General features: G+C 41.1%; 1 protein-coding gene across 1 annotated transcript in view; it reads right to left on the minus strand.

The window, feature by feature from the left end:
• The window catches only part of htra3 (HtrA serine peptidase 3), a 42,847-nt gene that overhangs the window by 7,003 nt on the left and 17,317 nt on the right, over window positions 1–18,527 (minus strand). The window contains exons 2-6 of the mRNA XM_008115933.3: window positions 13,365–13,464; window positions 12,693–12,915; window positions 10,628–10,822; window positions 9,440–9,472; window positions 4,553–4,661 (exon numbers count right to left, since the gene is read on the minus strand). Of these exons, the coding sequence (XP_008114140.2) occupies window positions 4,553–4,661; window positions 9,440–9,472; window positions 10,628–10,822; window positions 12,693–12,915; window positions 13,365–13,464 (660 nt within the window). The remainder of the gene's footprint in view (window positions 1–4,552; window positions 4,662–9,439; window positions 9,473–10,627; window positions 10,823–12,692; window positions 12,916–13,364; window positions 13,465–18,527) is intronic.

Genomic DNA, 18,527 nt, shown 5'->3' on the forward strand with positions numbered 1-18,527 from the left:
GTGCATCTGGGCGGGAGGCAGACTGCGTTGGATAATCCAGAACGTTGGATAAGTGAATGTTGGATAAGTGAGACTCTACTGTATTCAGATGGCATCTCCTTTCCTGTCATTTGAACCCACTATTCTGAATCCTAGTCTCCAGGGTAGCAGAAAACAAACCTGCTCCTTAGAATCATAGAGTTGGAAGAGACCTCATGGGCCATCCAGTCTAACCCCCTGCCAAGAAGTAGGAAAATCACATTCAAAGCACCCATCCAGCCTCTGCTTAAAAGCCTCCAAAGATACCTCCATCACACTCCAGTGCAGAAAAGTTTCACTGCTGAACAGTTCTTCCTAATGTTCAGGTGGAATCTCCTTTCCTGTAGTTTAAAGCCATTGTTCAGCATCCTAGTCTCCATGGCAGAAAACAAACTTACTCCCTCCTCCCTATGACTTCCCCTCACACATTTACACATGACCATCATGTCTTCTCTCAGCCTTCTCTTCTGCAGGCTAAACATGCCCAGCTCTTTAAGCTGCTCCTCATAGGGCTTGTTCTATGGAATAGAGGGGTAGCATGACTTCCCTGGATCTAGACACTATACTCCTATTTATGCAGGTCAAAATTTCATTGGCCTTTTTGCCATCGCATGACATTGTTGGCTCATGTTTACTGTAACTTGTTGTCCACGAGGACTCCAAGATCTTTTTCACACGTACTGCTGTCAAGCCAGGCATCCCCCATTCTGTATCTTTGCAATTTCTTTTTTTCTGCCCAAGTGGAGTCTCTTGCATTTGTCCCTGCTGAAGTTCATTTTGTTAGTTTTGCACCATCTCTCTAATCTGTTGAGATCATTTCGGATTCTGCTCCGATTTTCTGAAGTATTAGCTATCCCTCCCAATTTGGTGTCATCTGCAAACTTGATGATCATGTCTTCTAATCCTTCATCTAAGTCATTAATAAAGATGTTGAACAAAACCGGGCCAAGAATGGAACCCTGCTTATGGCACTCCACTCATCACTTCTTTCCAGGATGAAGAGGAAGCATTGGTGAGCACCATTTGGGTTCATTCACTTAACTAATTATAGATCCACCTAACTGTAGTTTTGCTTAGCCCACATTTGACTAGTTTGTTTGCCAGAAGATCATGGGAGACCTTGCTGAAGGCCTTACTGAAGTCCAGATATGCTACATCCACGGTGTTCCCTGTATCTACCCGGCTTGTAATTCTATCAAAAAAAGAGATCAGATTAGTCTGGCATGTCTTGTTTTTGATAAATCTGTGTTGAATATTAGCAATGACCACATTCCTTTCTAAGTGTTTGCAGACCACTTCCTTAATGATCCTTCTTATGACATCGTTTCAGAATTTAAACATGGCAATCATGTTTAAATATTATCCTTTAAACATGACTGCCATGTTAAATTAATTCATAGATGCCTATAAATTAATTTAGAATCAGAAAAAAAAGATCCAACATGGCAGGTAGGTTCACTGACTGAATTCTCAAGCTTCACAAAAACCTCTTCCTTTACTAACGGAAGCTTGACTCTGGGTTTTCTGACATGTCTTCTGTTGTAAATGCTCCTAACAGACAAGATGTTCACCTCGAACCTCGAAAAATATGCCCACTCATAATCTCAGCTCGAGACACCAAATTCTAGGTCTTTCAGCATGGATGGGATGAGTGCTAGAATTTGATCCTTTAGCAGCACCCTTAAAGGTATACATTTTGTAAGATTTTTTAAAGGAAAGAAGGCAACTTTGTTCCAGTTTTGTGACAATACAAACTGCAAACTTGCCTTTATACTGAGCTAAAACTTTGACCCAATTAATCTACTGTTGTTGAGACTGACTGGCAGTCCCTTTCTTGACATTCAGGCAGGCGTTTTGCCTTGGCCTATCGGGCCCTGAACCTAAGACAGTCTCTCAATGACAGGAGCACAGTGCTAAATATAGCATGCCTCAGTTAATAAAGTAGACATTTTCATTGGTGTAATTTTTTAAACAGAAATTTGGGTCTATGGCTGGAAAAACATGGAAAAACTACAGAAAGCATGACAAGAGAACTCAAATCATGAAAATTGTGCAGTTCTTCAGGCAACTTAAGCATGTTCCTTCCTTCTTTCTAAAAGGATGGGTTTGTAATGCCTGAATATACTTTTAGACCAATGTGCAGCAAGCACTGTCCTAGAAACCCAAGATCTGGAGCGTAGAACAAATGACATACACTTAAAATTATAGAATTCTAAGTTACAGAAATTATGTGAAAACACAAAATGGGCATTCATTGCAGTTCTTCTACAAATAAATATATTTGTGGCTACCCCAAGGTTTCTTCATTCCAGCCATATAACTTCAAGGTTGGAGGGTGACAAATGTAATATAGTCGAAGGATCGAGGAGAGACACACATTTTGCAATTTGTTGTTTCGGTGTCTTTTAGAACCTGATGTCCCTTCATTCGTTTGGATGAGAGTATTGTATACGGTGGGCAATTTATAATATTTCTAGTTGCTCTCCATATCATCAAGGTGCATCATTATGAAAGGAGAATGACCATGAGGTGGAATGGTGACAGATGGCCCAAATAATATCCTAAGGAAAGTTCCATCTTGATTTTAGCAGAGAGAACAAGGGCCACAGTCACATTAGTCAACAGATTGCAAGGCTGTACATGCAAGCAGGATTCATGTGCATTATTCTCCTTAGTCCAACAGCAGACGAAACATCTCAAAATCCTTTTCCTTGTGAAATCTTTCTGGCCCTATGTTTCTTTTCAAAATGATAGCTCCACAATTTGGGGTTCTAAGCATTTGTATGTTAAATTTGCATGTTATTAAAATGTAACCTAGATGGAAACAGTAATTATTTCTGCAGCTGGCGCTCGAGTCTTTCCAGAGTTGGTTGGAATAATATCAGAAATTACATAAGCATTCTAAAATGCTTTAATTGTGTTTACTACCAAACGTTGCATCCAATCCACTGTCAAGGTAGATATTGAAATATGAACCAAAAAAAATCCCCTCAAGCACCATGAAGCCTGACTGCTTTGTTGGCTGGCCCAGCAGAAAAATTGGGCTCCAGGAGGCAGTTCTAGCACTTCATTGCTCCGAATCCCACAGCTTCCAATGTGAGGACTGAGTCACCTTGGTTCAGCAGCAGTAAAGGAGAAGCTGGCGTAACTGCCTGTGAGGCTGAGCCTATTCTGTGGATAAGCACTCCCCAGAGCTATGGGTCTAACAGCATGAATAAGCATTTGCGGCAATGATTACATGAGGAAAGGAAAGGGGGCAGGGAGGCAGCTCCCGCCAAATGCAGAAGAGTAATGTGGGAAATAAGACAAAAGGCTTAAAAGGGCCTCAAGTAATTCACCATGTATTAAGTTGTGTGTATATATATACCCTGGAACAGATGACTTCACACATGGGGGGAAAGCCACACCAGGCTCAATAGAGAAAGTACGCCACTGTAAAATATATAAAGGTTTTCTTTTGCACAGAGCCAGGCAGGTGTACAACCATAGTGTACTATTAGGCATTTTATAATACGGACAATATTCACAGTCCAGTAAAAGTCTTGTACTATAAATTTTGCATAAATCACAAATATGTGATGGGAGCAGAGTTAGAGGGAAAAGGGAAGAAACACTAAGACCCCATCTACACTGCAATATAAAATCCAGATTATTTGCTTTGAACTTGATTATATGTCAGTGTAAATTCGTATAATCCAGTTCAAATTAGAGAATCCGGATTATCTGCTTTGATAATCTGGATCATTGAGCTGTAGTGATGCAATGGGTTAAATCCTTGTGCCAATTGAACTGCTGACCTGAATGCTGGGTTGCTGACTTGAAGGTTGCCGGTTTGAACCTGTAAGATAGGGTGAGCTTCCACCTGTCAGTTCTATCTTGCGGGGGCATGAGAAAAGCCTCCCAGCAGAATCACAACACATCCGGGCATCCCCTGGGCAACGTCTCTGTAGACGGCCAATTCTCTCACACCAGAAGCGACTTGCAGTATATTCTCAAGTTGCCTCTAACACAATAAAAAAAAACTGGATTATATGGCAGTGTAGATCCAGTCTAAGTTCCCAGAGAGGAGGCCAGGAACTCAAGGGCAAGTAGTCATTGAACTCATTGGGCCAGGAACTCATTGGGCAAGTAGTCTCCTCTGCTCCCATGTTTTCCAGTGCAAAGGAATTATTTGGCTAGGAGTCACAATATCTTTGGTTGCTGATGCTGACTTTTGTCTTACAATGCTCAATATTAACCTTTCCCCTGCTAAACAGAAACAATGGCTATACATAGTAATGCCACACAAGTTTTGTCTTATCACAGTCTTGGAAGTATTTCTGATTAGAATACAAGGCGTCTTGTAAGGAGATTTACAGCTGCAGAGTAGACCAGTGCTAAAGGCAGGGGAATGTTTCTGTTTCTAATTTACTCCCACAAAGACTTCAGAGTGACCTGTGGCATCATTCTTTAAGAACATTTGTAGCTACACACTGTCTGAAACACAGTATCCTTTTACTAGTCTCCTGCCACTATTTATCAATTTTACTATTACCTTTTTTGTCATAATTCTCCGAGAGGAATTGGGCAATACGATCGGAAGGAATTGCAAAGGAAATCCCAGCAGTAACTTTTAAAGTATTGATGCCAATCACTTCACCGTCCTGTTGAAATATAGACCACAGATGCAAGTTTCTGCATTATTTTAGGAAGTTTTACTTTAAAATACATTCATCACAACTTCTGTTCTTATTCTATTGTAGCTATAATAGGCTACTCCTACCTAGAAGATACATTGCTGATGGCGTTGCTGTGTACCTTCAAGGGTTTTTTTCCTCTAACAACTCCAAGATGAATATATCACGAGAGTTTTTTTTTTACAAGATTTATTTAGAAAAAGCTTTCAACTCTTCTCTGAGACAGAAAGAGTATGACTTGCCTAAGATCACCCAGTGAGTTTCCATGGCTGATTCAAACCTTCGTCTCCTAGCATCCTAGTCCAACAATTACACCTCTACTTTACATGGAAGGTACATATGAAAGTGGAATTCTAAATGAGTGAAGAGTATAATGCCATTCAAGGTTCTTTGGTACTGGGGAAAGATACCCTTGAGTCATAAGAGCACCAAGGACCATTGAGGCTGACTTATTCCAGCCGAACGTTCTAGAGGAGGTCGCAAATGTCACAAGAAGGCAAGAATATTCCTCACCATCCATCCCTGACATACAGCATATGCTTCTGAACATCAAGATTGAATGTAGAATTGGGTTGTTGTATGTCTTTCGGGCTGTGTGCCCATGTTCTAGAAGTATTCTCTCCTGACGTTTCGCCCACATCTATGGCAGGCATCCTCAGAGGTTGTGAGGTATGGATAAACTAGGCAAGGAAAGGAAAAAATATATATATCTGTAGAGAGTCCAGGGTGTGGCTAATTAGGGTGATTAACTGAAACATTAATGCTGGCTTCCCAGTAACAAAGGACTTTTGCCACACCCTGGACTCTCCACAGATATATATTTTTCCTTTCCATGCCTAGTTTATCCATACCTCACAACCTCTGAGGATGCCTGCCATAGAGGTGGGCGAAACGTCAGGAGAGAATACTTCTGGAACATGGCCCCACAGCCCGAAAGACATACAACAACCCTGTGATCCCGGCCATGAAAGCCTTCGACAACACATTGAATGTAGAATTGATCACCGTCACCAATGTCACCAGAATCTGATCCAAACTGAGATGCATCCCCACTTCAACATCTTAGAGTACAGACACCAAATGACTAGTAGATCTGCATTCTCAAGTCATTTGCAGTCAAACCATCTTATTCGGCACTGACCAGGTCCCCAAAATTCACTCAGAGAAAATACTGTGCTCCAGAAAAAATTCAGGAGCACGGCGGGTTAAAATGCCAGCTACTGAAAATCTTGTCGACTGGAAGGTTGGCATTTCGAACTGCAGGTCAGGGTGATTTCCCGCCATCAGCCCTAGTTTTTGCTCACCTAGCAGTTCGAAACAGCAATGTGAGTAGATAAATAGGCACTGCTTAGTCAGGGAGTGAAAAGGCGCCCCTGAAAATATGTAGGCAAAATTCGATCAGGAAGGCGTCCATGGACAACAGGCACCTCCCCATGGCCGAGTTGAGCACAGCCTCCAGATGCTGGAGATGGGATGCCTTGCCTCTGTCTATGTACTGTCTGTCTTTGTTGTCAGTTGTGTAATGGCATTGAATATTTGCCGTATATGTATTCTGTATATGTATTATGTAATCCACTCTGCGAGGAGCCCCGGTGCATTAAAGCACTGAGCTGCAGACCGAAAGGTCCCAGGTTCAAGCCCCGGGAGCGGCGTGAGTGGCCGCTGTTAGCTCCAGCTCCTGCCAACCTAGCAGTTCGAAAATATGACAATGTGAATAGATCAATAGGTACCGCTCTGGTGGGAAGGTAACGGCGCTCCATGCAGTCATGCTGAAATCTAGTAATAATAATTTTAATAATAACTTTATCCTTATAGCTCGCCACTATCTCCCAAACGGGACTCGGGGTGGTTTATGTATGGGACAAAATGCCCATAGACACAAATACAAACAATCAATCAAAGCAAAAACATAGATTAAAATAAAAACATTGTTAAAAACAACAAAACAGTTAAAAACACAAATTCATAAAACGTAGGAATATAAAACAGCTGTGTAACAATACTTAGCTAAACTAGTTGATGGTAGATGACTTAAGTCTAATTTCCCTCTTTGCCTATCTATGGATCAGAAATGTCCTGATCATTTTTAAAACTGATTTTTAAAACTATGTTTCCTCTCTGCCTTATCTTTGGTTTAGTTGGTGTCTTGGTTACCACTTGAATAATATATTGCTCTGCAAATCTAAATTGGACATCTGTGCAGAATTAAGAAATTTGATTTTGCTGCTGAAAAATGGCTGCATTGATGTGGTTCCCTTGTTCACAGTCCTTGCCTAACTCCCCATTCTCTCTCTGGTCAGGCCCTTTCTTTGTAGTTGGCACTGTTGAAGGAGGGAAAATGGTCAGGTGGCACCTGTGCCAATGTCAGAACGGGGCACCTGCATGACCAGCAAGGAGTGGGGATCACCCGCCTCTTACATGCTGGATGTGTAACACCCGATTCTGCTGTCAGCTACAATCTGCCCCCTTTCCCACAGCAGATCAGACCCAATCATGCTGTTCAGGCTGCACCAAAGCAATGTAATATCTGTATTTTGCTGGAAACTCCATAGTATCCTCTGCCTTTGCCCAGGCAAAATTACTTTAAACCAAATAAACCCTGAAATACTCAAAAGAAGTAGCTCTGTCATAAGGAAACCAGTGAGCCTGGGGTCCTTTGCTAATGTAAGACAAGCCCAAAGTAGCTTACAATGTTATACAGCTCCCTTGATTCTCCCCTTCACACAGAAAGTATAAAGTTGGGAGAGGCTGTGGTCCTCAAGATGCAGAGGATTAAAAGTTGACAAATAGACACATCAGACAGTAATACGCAAAAAGCTCTTTTGTGGGAGAGACTGGCCTGGGATAGCCCACAATTAAACTCATGGTATCAATCAGAGTTTAAGTATTGTCTCATGCTTTCATGTATATAGTTGCATATTCATTCTTTCTTCTTGACACCTTGGGTAAGCCAAAGCCATTGAGATGAGAACTTGAGATAAAAATCTGTGAACTGGCTTGATTTAAGAGGAGATACCATATATACTCAAAGATAAGCGGAGTTTTTTTAATCTCTTTTGGGGGGCTGAAAAAGCCTCCCTGGCTTATAATCGGGTCAAGGTCAAGCCAGGCAGCGGAGCCTGGAGGCCACAGTATGTTTTCTTTTCCAAAACCTGCCTTCTCCGCTTCTCCTCCCAGGCTGGAGTTATCTTATTTTTTAAGAGAGAGAGAGACAAGGGAATGTTTTCAAAAGCGAAAGAAGAGTGAGTGAGAGCCTCTTGCAAGCCAGGAAGAAGAAAATATTGCATGGGTGTAAGAGGAAGAAAAAGAGAGACTCTTGCAAATTTGCAGGATTTATTATTATTATTATTACTATTATTGCAAGAACATTTGAGTCAATAGGGAGGGAAGGAGGGAAAGAAGAGCAACAGAAGATGTGTATTTCTTTTTTATTCCTAAGGAAACAAAAATGGGCTGGGTTTTTGGGAGAGGAAGGGAAGTTTTAAAAAGCCTTTTCTGGCTACTTTTAGAGTTTGAAAAGGGATAAATAAAAGAGGTGGGAAAGGGGAGGAGAAAAGAGGCCAAAGTTGTTTTTAGGAGGGATTTGCTTGCATTTCTTCATTGGGCAAATGCATGCCCCAAATCTTGTAAATAATATATAGATTTCCCCCTACAAATAAATTAATTTAATATATGAATTTCCCCCTCAAGCCTCTGCAAGTCCTATAAAGATATAATTCTCTATATATAGAGCAATGTCTAGATAGATAGATATTAATATAGATATAGGCCTTTAAAATATGCACACACAGAGAGAGATGTCTAGATAGATGTAAACATAGATAAATGGGACTTGCAAATATTGCAGGTGGGAAATGCACAGAGCATTTGCAAACTTTTCAGGGGGGAAATGCAAATGTGGAATTAGTATATATAATTATAGAGCTATATCTAGCTCTGCATTGATTATATAGGCATTGAATGTTTGCCCGTTACTATGTTGGAAGCCGACCTGAGTCCCCATGGGGAGATAGATAGAGCAGGATACAAAGGAAGTTGTTGTTATTGTTGATGATGATGATAATGATGATGATGATTATTATAAAGTTATTTTTGATACCATATTGTTTTTGTTGACCCTACTTATGCACTTACAGAGTTAGCTTACTGTTTTTCTTTGAAATACGGTAAATATTCAAAAAACATTTACCCCACTTATGCCTCAGTTAATGTAATTTTATTGGTATCTATTTTTATTTTGAAATTTACCAGTAGCTGCTGCATTTCCCACCCTCGGCTTATACTCGAGTCAATAACTTTTCCCAGTTTTTTGTGGTAAAATTAGGTGCCTCAGCTTATATTCGGGTCAGCTTATACTCGAGTATATACGGTATATAACTATTATCATTCAGCTTCTGTTTTCAGTGCATAAGAAAAGGAAAGATTGTTGTGATTATGTGATCTCCAACAATGAATTATTTAGAGCCGTGATTCTCAACCTGGGGTCCCCAGATGTTTTTGGCCTACAACTCCCAGAAATCCCAGCCAGTTCACCAGCTGTTAGGATTTCTGGGAGTAGAAGGTCAAAAACATCTGGGGATCCCAGGTGGAGAACCACTGATTTAGAGGAATGTAAAATGCTTCCTGATTTGACCACAGTGAAGATAACAAGATCACAAATTTCCAACTTCTGTCCCTCTTAAAACAACTATTTCATTACATTTCATTTTGCAAACAGAGACATAATCAATATAAACATTTCTTACCAAGTTCACCAGAGGTCCTCCTGAGTTCCCATACTGCAAAATAATATCAGAAAATGTTCAGGCTCATTTCAGAGAGTGAGAATCACATTTAAGAGACAAATATTTTATTAAATAACAATGTCATCTTATATGTCTCACAAAGATATTCTGTCACCTTAATGCCTCATTTTTGTACAGTTCAGATTTAAAAATATATTATTTATTTACTTCATTTATTCCCTGCCTTTCTCATTCCATGAGAAAGGCAGGGAATAAACGAAGTAAATAAATAATATATTTTTTAATCTGAACTGTACAAAAATGAGGCATTAAGGTGACAGAGGCATTACAGCCCCAGCACGATTCAATGCCATTAAAACATAACAATAAATATCCCATCAATTTAAACAAATTAAAACGAGTTAGACAAATCAAACATTTAGAACAATAAACAGATTAAAAACATAAAGTGCATAGGTCTATTCATCCGTAATCCTTGCTCATAATCCTTATTCAGGCTGTGTCAAATTCAGTGCAAATATTAATACCGTCTACAGCTACGCCTTCTCAAAAGTCTATATTTGCTGTCACTGATGAAAGTGGCTAAAGTGAGCAGAGTTGTTCTCTAACCTCTTTAGTATTCACAGCTCTACCACTGAGAACACCAAGTTGGCTCCTTTCTTTACTTTTTCCATTCTGAAGAAGGACCCAGCACAATAAAGAGAGAGGATGACAATTGAGCCCAGTATGGCTGGTCAAGGGCAAGCAAAAAGGAGAGATGTGCAAAAGGATACACACCTCTAAGAAATCCTTAAAGCTGCACAGTCTGAGAAAACAACACTGCTGACAACAGTGGGACATGAATGAGCCAAGTAAAGCCAATTAGTGAATAGGGACTGGGACTAAAATCACAATCTGACCTCAAAGTACATACACAGAATCTTCAAAGTGATGAGCTTATGCAATGATAAAGACTGTGACTCCTTCCACAAGCTGGTAAACTGCAATCCTCAGCATTCCTCAAACCTAGCTGTGCTGACTGGGGCTTTAAAAAGTTTCACTTCAACAACATCTGAAAAGCCACATAATTCCTACCCTTGGCCTGTGCTCTTTTTCAACATTTCTACAATAGCCTTTTTACAAAAGCAAGTGAAAAGTGTACGTCCTTACATTTATAACATTTTTCAAAGGACATATATGTTTACTCACATTGATAATAGCATCTGTCTGAATGTAATCCATATCAGAATCTTTCAAGCCCAGCTCCTTCCCGTCTCGTTGAGCTGTACTGACAATACCTGTTGTCACTGTATTCTGCAAGGCAAAAGGGCTCCCCATAGCCACCACAAATTCCCCAGGCCTCAGATCGCCAGACTGTCCGATTGACAGGGCAGGCAGCTTTTTCTGGAAGATAAAACACAGATCACAACTCTAATGTACATACAAAAATATAATGAACTATACGAAGTTTGGCCAGACTGCAAAGAATGCTCCTATGACAAAAAGCTATTTATCTGGGTTGCTGTGAGTTTTCCAGGATGTATGATCATGTTCCAGAAGCATTTTCTCCTGATGTTTTGCACACATCTAGGGTAAGCATCCTCAGAGCTTGTGAGGTCTGAAGGAAACTAGGCAAGTGGGGTTTATATATCTGAGCAATGTCCAGAGTGGGAGAAATAACTCTTGTCTGTATGAGGCAAATGTGAATAGTGCAACTGGCTACCTTGATTAGCACTGAATGGCCTTTCAGCTTCAAGACCTGGCTTCTTCCTGCCTGGGGGAATCCTTTGTTGGGAGGTATTAGCTGGCCCTTATTGTTTCATGCCTGGAATTCCCCTGTTTTCTGAGTATTTTCTGTTTCTTACTCTAGTCAACATTTAAATCAAAACTTTGGCAAGGATTGGCACCAATGGAGTCCTTCCTATTGTTTTTAATCACACATATTCTAAAAGGAATATCACCTTTTAAATAAATATGGTAGATTGGGAGGTTTAAAACACTTTCAACTATCTATGATGCCTACAGAATTCGCTGGAAAAATCCCACATTTTCTGCTTTGAACTGGGATATATGACAGTGTGGACTCAGATAACCCAGTTCAAAACAGATATTGTGGGACTTTCTGCCTTGATATTCTGGGATATAGGGTTGTGTCGAAAGGCCCTGTATAAAAACAAGATATAAAGTTGCATGCTACACATTAAACAGTCTATAATTTGAGCCCGTGTTACTATTATCTGTTTTGCTGGATGCCACTTCCTGAACATGATCCTCAGACTGATAATTTGGGTCTCAACCTCCTTGCCACAAAAACTCAATTTATCCAGTGTTGCAGAATGGTTGGGAGAAAAAAAACATGACTATGGTCTCAAAATGTAACTAAGAGTTTGGAACAGATCCTAAGCAAACTAGTAACATTCTGCTCTTGTCATTGAGTTTGCTCGGGATCTGTTCCAATTCTCTTCCCCTAATCCACAGTTAATGTTGGATGCTGTTCCTGAACTTCCAAATATCCATGAACAACATATAAATCAAGAAAACATCATTCTCAAGTTATCAAAACTATTCAAGTGAAAGAAAAAATTGGATGAGTACATTTGTTCAGTTACTTCTTATAGCAGCAAGACATTACCAAGCTGAATGGGTTTCTTTTATTAACCATAACTATAACTATTAAAGAAGAATAGGTGAACAAGAAACTTAGGCTGGATCTATACTGTCCTATATCCTAGGATGTGATCCCAGATTATCTGCTTTGAACTGGATTATATGGATTACACTGCTAGATTTTGTGTGTGTGTCAGGAGCTACTTCAGAAACTGCAAGTCCCTTCTTGGTGTGAGAGGATTGGTCATCTTAAAGGACACTGCACAGGGAATGCTCGGATGTTTTACCATCCTGTGGAAGGCTTGTCTCATGTCCCTGCATGGGAAGCTGGAGCTGAGAGATGGGAGCTCACCCTGCTCCCCAGATTAAACCGCAAACTTTTCGGTGGGCAGTCCTGCCAGAACAAGGGTTTAACCCATTGCGCCAGATAATCTGGGATAAAAAGATAATCTGGGATCAGATCCCGGGATATAGGGCAGTGGAGATCCAGCCATATTGCTGATCGTCCTCCTGCTTCTGTTTTCCTCATTCTCTAGGAAAATGATAAATATGGTGTGAAGAAGGATGGGGGAAAACTGAGTAGTGGCATTTGGTCACACCAAACTACACTCCTGGCTTCCGAAAAACGGCACATACCGCACATTCCAGATACCACTTTTCTACTTACCCGTGGGTTGATCTTTATTGTTGCTATATCAGACTTCTTATCAATGTCTTTGATTTTTGCTTCGTAAGTATCTCCATCTTGTAATTGCACTTTTAACTGTTGTCGCCCAGTCACCGTACTACTGCTGGACACAACATGGGCATTGGTCACAATTAAACCTGTATCTGACATAATAAACCCAGATCCACTGGAAAGAGGAACATTGTGACCAAACAGAGGGTGCCTGTTAAAAACAAAGAAAAAGAAGTCATAAAGTTAAAGCAGTTTCCAGAAAAAAAACCAAAGTAATGCAATCATCCACATCATTTTTCCAGAAGCATCCAAAGAAAACTGTTGTTTATCTATAAATATTGCTGAAACCGAGGAGTTGTTAAGATGTCCTAACAGATGAACAAATCCATGACACATGTAAACTAAAAGCAACCCTCTGGTCTCAGATATTGAAGAAATAACAGAACAGCAAAAATCTGAAACATTAAAGATTTTGTATGAAGCAACTATTTTCCTGGATAATGGAACTTTCATTTACTTTCAATGAAAATATAGTGAAAGAATTCTGGGAAACCTAAGTCACACAATCCAGAGACACTGTTATCATGCTAGCAAAAATAAAGAAAGATATATTTTGGACAAAACTACTACTGTTTTATTCCTAAAGTGCAACTAACTCACCGCAGGAAAAGTTCAATATGGACAACTGCTGGTGCTATCTTCTCCACCACATCGGCAATGAAGTTAAACTTAAACCTTGGGCTGTTCAGCTGCTGATGACCTGTACTAGCAAAGAGAAATGGACATCTCTTAAGAAATTAGCACATTTTATCATCTGTAGAAAAATAATACTAATACTAATAACAGATTCTGTTTGTTACCCATCTCTCCTCATGGCTTGAGGTGGGTACAATACTGTTAAAATACATAAATAAAACAAGGGACCACTAAATACATATATTAAAAACATAGAACAAAGATCAAAACAGCAATAGTAATAAAATGTAAATTTAAAATTCATAGATTAAAACTGATTGATTTGATCTGCCAGAAGAGATATGTCTTTAATGTGTTTTAAATTCTGAGAGCTTGTTTAACTGTCAAATCTCTTTTGGTAGCTCATTTACAGTCTGGGGCTGTGGAGTGGGCACCAATAAAAAAGGTCCTTTGAATGACACTTGCCACTCCAGTTGGGTTCTGGCTGGTTAAGGTAAACGTCTCCCAGAGGATCTAGGTTCACAGGCCCGATTGTACAGGAGAAAGAAATCCTATAAGTAACCTTCTGGACTCCCTGGTGGGAATGGGACTAAGGGACACTGTACTACAGTGATTCTGGTCCTTCCTAGAGGGTCGGGACCAGAACATGGTGTTGGGGGACTCCTGCTCAGCCCCATGGTCTTTGCCTTGTGGGTCCCTCAGGGTTCAATCCTGTCCCCCATGTTGTTTAACATCTATATGAAACCGCTGGGAGATCCTCCGGAGTTTTGGAGTTCAGTGCCATCTGTACGCAGATGACACCATAGAATCATAGAGTAGTAGAGTTGGAAGAGACTTCATGGGCCATCCAGTCCAAGAAGTAGGAAATCGTATTCAAAGCACCCCAGAGAGATGGCCATCCAGCCTCTGTTTAAAAGCCTCCAAAGAAGGAGCCTCCACCACAGTCCGGGGGAGAGAGTTCCACTGCCGAACAGCCCTCACAGTGAGGAAGTTCTTCCTGATGTTCAGGTGGAATCTCCTTTCCTGTAGTTTGAAGCCATTGTTCCGTGTCCTAGTCTTCAGGGCAGCAGAAAACAAGCTTGCTCCCTCCTCCCTATGACTTCCCCTCACATATTTGTACATGGCTATCATGTCTCCTCTTAGCCTTCTCTTCTGCAGGCTAAACATACCCAGCTCTTTAAGCCGCTCCTCATAGGGCTTGTTCTCCAGACATTTGATCATTTTAGTTGCCTTCCTCTGGACGCTTTCCAGTTTGTGAACATCTCCCTTCAACTGCGGTGCCCAGAATTGGACACAGTATTCCAGGTGTGGTCTGACCAAGGCAGAATAGAGGGGGAGCATGACTTCCCTGGATCTAGATGCTATGCCCCTATTTATGCAGGCCAGAATCCCATTGGCTTTCTTAGCAGCCGCATCACATTGCTGGCTCATGTTTAACTTGTTGTCCACGAGGACTCCAAGATCTTTTTCACATGTACTGCTGTCTAGCCAGGCGTGCCCCATTCTGTATTTTTGCATTCCATTTTTTCTGCCGAAGTGAAGTATCTTGCATTTGTCCCTGTTGAACTTTATTTTTTTAGTTTCGGCCCATCTCTCTAGTCTGTTAAGATCGTTTTGAATTCTGCTCCTGTCTTCTGGAGTGTTGGCTATCCCTCCCAGTTTGGTGTCGTCTGCAAACTTGATGATCGTGCCTTCTAACCCTTCGTCTAAGTCGTTAATAAAGATGTTGAACAGAACCGGGCCCAGGACGGAGCCCTGCGGCACTCCACTCGTCACTTCTTTCCAAGATGAAGACGACACATTGGTGAGCACCCTTTGGGTTCGTTTGCTTAGCCAATTACAGATCCACCTAACCATAGTTTTGTCTAGCCCACATTTTACTAGTTTGTTTGTCAGAAGGTCGTGGGGGACTTTGTCGGAAGCCTTACGGAAATCTAGGTACGCTACATCCACAGCATTCCCTGTATCGACCCAATTCGTAACTTTATCGAAAAAAGAGATCAGATTAGTCTGGCATGACTTGTTTTTGGTAAATCCGTGTTGACTATTAGCAATGACTGCATTTGTTTCTAAGTGTTTGCAGACCACTTCCTTGATGATCTTTTCCAGAATCTTGCCTGGTATCGATGTGAGGCTGACCAGACGGTAATTGTTTGGGTCGTTCTTTTTTCCCTTCTTGAGGATAGGGACCACAAGAAGGGAAAAAAGAACGACCTAAACAATTACCGTCCAGTCAGCCTCACGTCGATACCAGGCAAGGTTCTGGAAAAGATCATTAAGGAAGTGGTCTGCAAACACTTAGAAACAAATGCAGTCATTGCTAATAGTCAACACGGATTTCTATTACTCATTTCCACCTGATGCCAAGGATGCTGTCAAAACCTTAAACTGGTGCCTGTCAGCTGTGATGGACTGGATGAGAAGGAACAAATTGAAACTGAATCCAGACAAGACGGAGGTACTACTGGTTAGTTGTAATGCTGATCAAGGTATTTGGTTGCAACCTCTGCTGGATGGAGTCACACTCCCCCTGAAGGCACAGCTTTGCAGTCTGGGTGTCTTCCTGGACTCAGCAAGTTGGCATTGGCCAGGAGGGCCAAATTGTGCACCAGCTGAGCCCATACCTTGGAAAGCCCGATCTGGCCATGGCAGTCCACACATTAGTCACATCTAGACTAGACTACTGTAGAGTGTTCAGAAACTGCAACAGATACAAAGGTCAGCTGCTAGACTGCTGACAGGAGAGGGATACAGGGAAAGGACTACCCCACTCCTGAAGAAGCTACAATGGCTTCCAATTTGTTTCCAGACACAATTCAAGATGTTATCTTTGGCCTATAAAGTCCAAAATGGTTCGGCCCAGCCTACTTGAGGGACCACATCTCCTCCTATCAGCCCACAAGAGCCCTAAGATCATCACAAGAAGACCCCCTCTCGGTCTCACCACCGTCACAAGTACGGTTGGTGGGAATGAGGGAGATGGCTTTTTCGGTGGTGGCCCCGCAGCTCTGGAATTCCCTCCCCAAAAAGGTACGTTCAGCTCCCACATTATTGGCCTTTCGCTCTGAAGTAAAGACCTTCTTATGGAAGCAGACCTTCCCCAATAACATACAAGACTAGTCACATCAGTCAGATAATGCTCAAGGCTCACATGGACAGAGTTATGGAGCTCTGAACTGTTCGGCTTAATGTATTAATAGGTTAGGATAACCTCAGTGGTCTGAGGTGTAGAGTTTTTAAATTGATATAATATATGTGTGATTTTTATGTTTTTATTTATATTTATGTAATTTGGATTTATATCATGTGTTATTGTCTATATGTAAGGTTGTGGGATGAGGGTTTTTGTACTATGTAGTTGTGTTCTTTTTGTATGCAGCTTTGAGTCCCATTCGTGTGAGAAAAGCAGGATAAAAGTAAGCAAGTAAGTAAGTAAGTAAGTAAATAAATAATAATAACCTGGACCCAAACCATATAGGGCTTTAAAGGTAATAACCAACTCTTTGTACTTTGTCCAGAAATTGACAATGAGTAATTTTAGCATAGGTGTAATATGTTCACTCCTGTATGCACCTCTGTCTTATATGGATTCAGTTTCCATTTTTCTCCATCCAGTTCCTTCAGTCATTCATTCAGAGGAAACACACTATCCTTAGCTGTTTTTGAAGATGAGTCTTACACAAACAGACTCTTCACTGAAAAATGCAGGCTGAGTGAAAGCCACTTTCCTATTAGTCACTATTTGAAGATTATATATTTGAATCCCATCTTTCTTTCCATGAACACAGCACACACAATTCCCTGCCTCACCTCATCTAATCTTCACAGCAGTTATATGAAGATGGTCTGGTTGGACAGACTGATTGACCCAAGGTCATGTGTCTACATGTATCTAAAAGCACTGTGCAGAATTTTTATAACCTGCTCAATACTTCAAAACACAACTGTGCAGTGAACCACCAAGTGTAAATTACAGCTTTAGGAAACCAAGCGCTTTTGACTACAACATCTGTGATGACTCATGGGCCTTGTAGTCCTGTTCCTAGTACTATTGTGGCAGACGAAGAGGAAAACATGGGGTTTTCGCCGGTTCAGCAAGAGCCGGAGTCTCTTCACCTGCAGGATGTTGATGTTTGCCCTCAAGAATTCAGCCAAACAGGCCTTGGGCAGAACTTCCCTCCGTTTCCCAGGAAGGAATCTTATTCTAGAGAAAGGGGAGTCAGAGAAGCCCAACGGAGAAGTTTACGCATCGCTGCCAAAAATCAAGCTGATTAGGCCTGCTTCCCTTGGGAAATTCTAAGGAGTCACACATCTGGACAGAGTTGGGTTTCGCTTCTCGTTCTCTAGGGAAAGAGTTCTGTTGGCGGGGAAACGAGACCCAATATAGGTGTTTGGTGAGAGGGATTCTTTGCGGAGTCAATTGATCACCTTCAGGAGAGAGATCGTGTGTGGACTTCGTACCCCAGTTCCTTGCTTCCCGGATCAAGCTTCAAGCCTTGCCCTGCTTCGCGGTTTTACCACGGACCCTGCTTCATGTTTCATGTTTTGCCTTGTCTCCAGTCACGGACCTAGTCAAGAATCAAGTTTATTTCCAGCCTTGTTGTCAAGCTTCATTGGACTCTAAGACTCTGTTATTTCCCCACACTATTGCTTGGCAAAGTGTGTTTCGGTCAAGTGGATTAAAACTTTGAACTCTAATATCATTTATTGGACAATACGTTTTTGGACTATATTTGACCTCATTTGAAAGGTCTGCTTCTGAACTATATTCTTCACTTGTTTTTATTGATTTTATATATTTCTTTAATAAAGATATTAGATAGAGACTGGCCTCTGTGTAAGGTTATTGGTGCCCAGCAGCCAGGGACCTGACAACATCTGAGATCCTAGCAAACCACATGATACATTCACAAATGTGTGTGGTCCGTTCTCCATTTCTGTTTCGGTATTCTAGTGTTTTGCAAAACTGTGTTTGGCATTTTTTTAAAAATGTTTAATTGCAGTGAGCCAGCAGTACTGGTTTTACAATGAGAAGTGATGTTCTATTATCAGTAGTACTGGAAGCATGACCTCAGATGACAAAAACAGGTTAGTTACTTTCTTCTCCCAACTTCACATGGAGAGTGA

The sequence above is a fragment of the Anolis carolinensis genome, chromosome 5, assembly GCF_035594765.1.
Source record: "Anolis carolinensis isolate JA03-04 chromosome 5, rAnoCar3.1.pri, whole genome shotgun sequence".
Classification (NCBI taxonomy): Eukaryota; Metazoa; Chordata; class Lepidosauria; order Squamata; family Dactyloidae; genus Anolis; species Anolis carolinensis.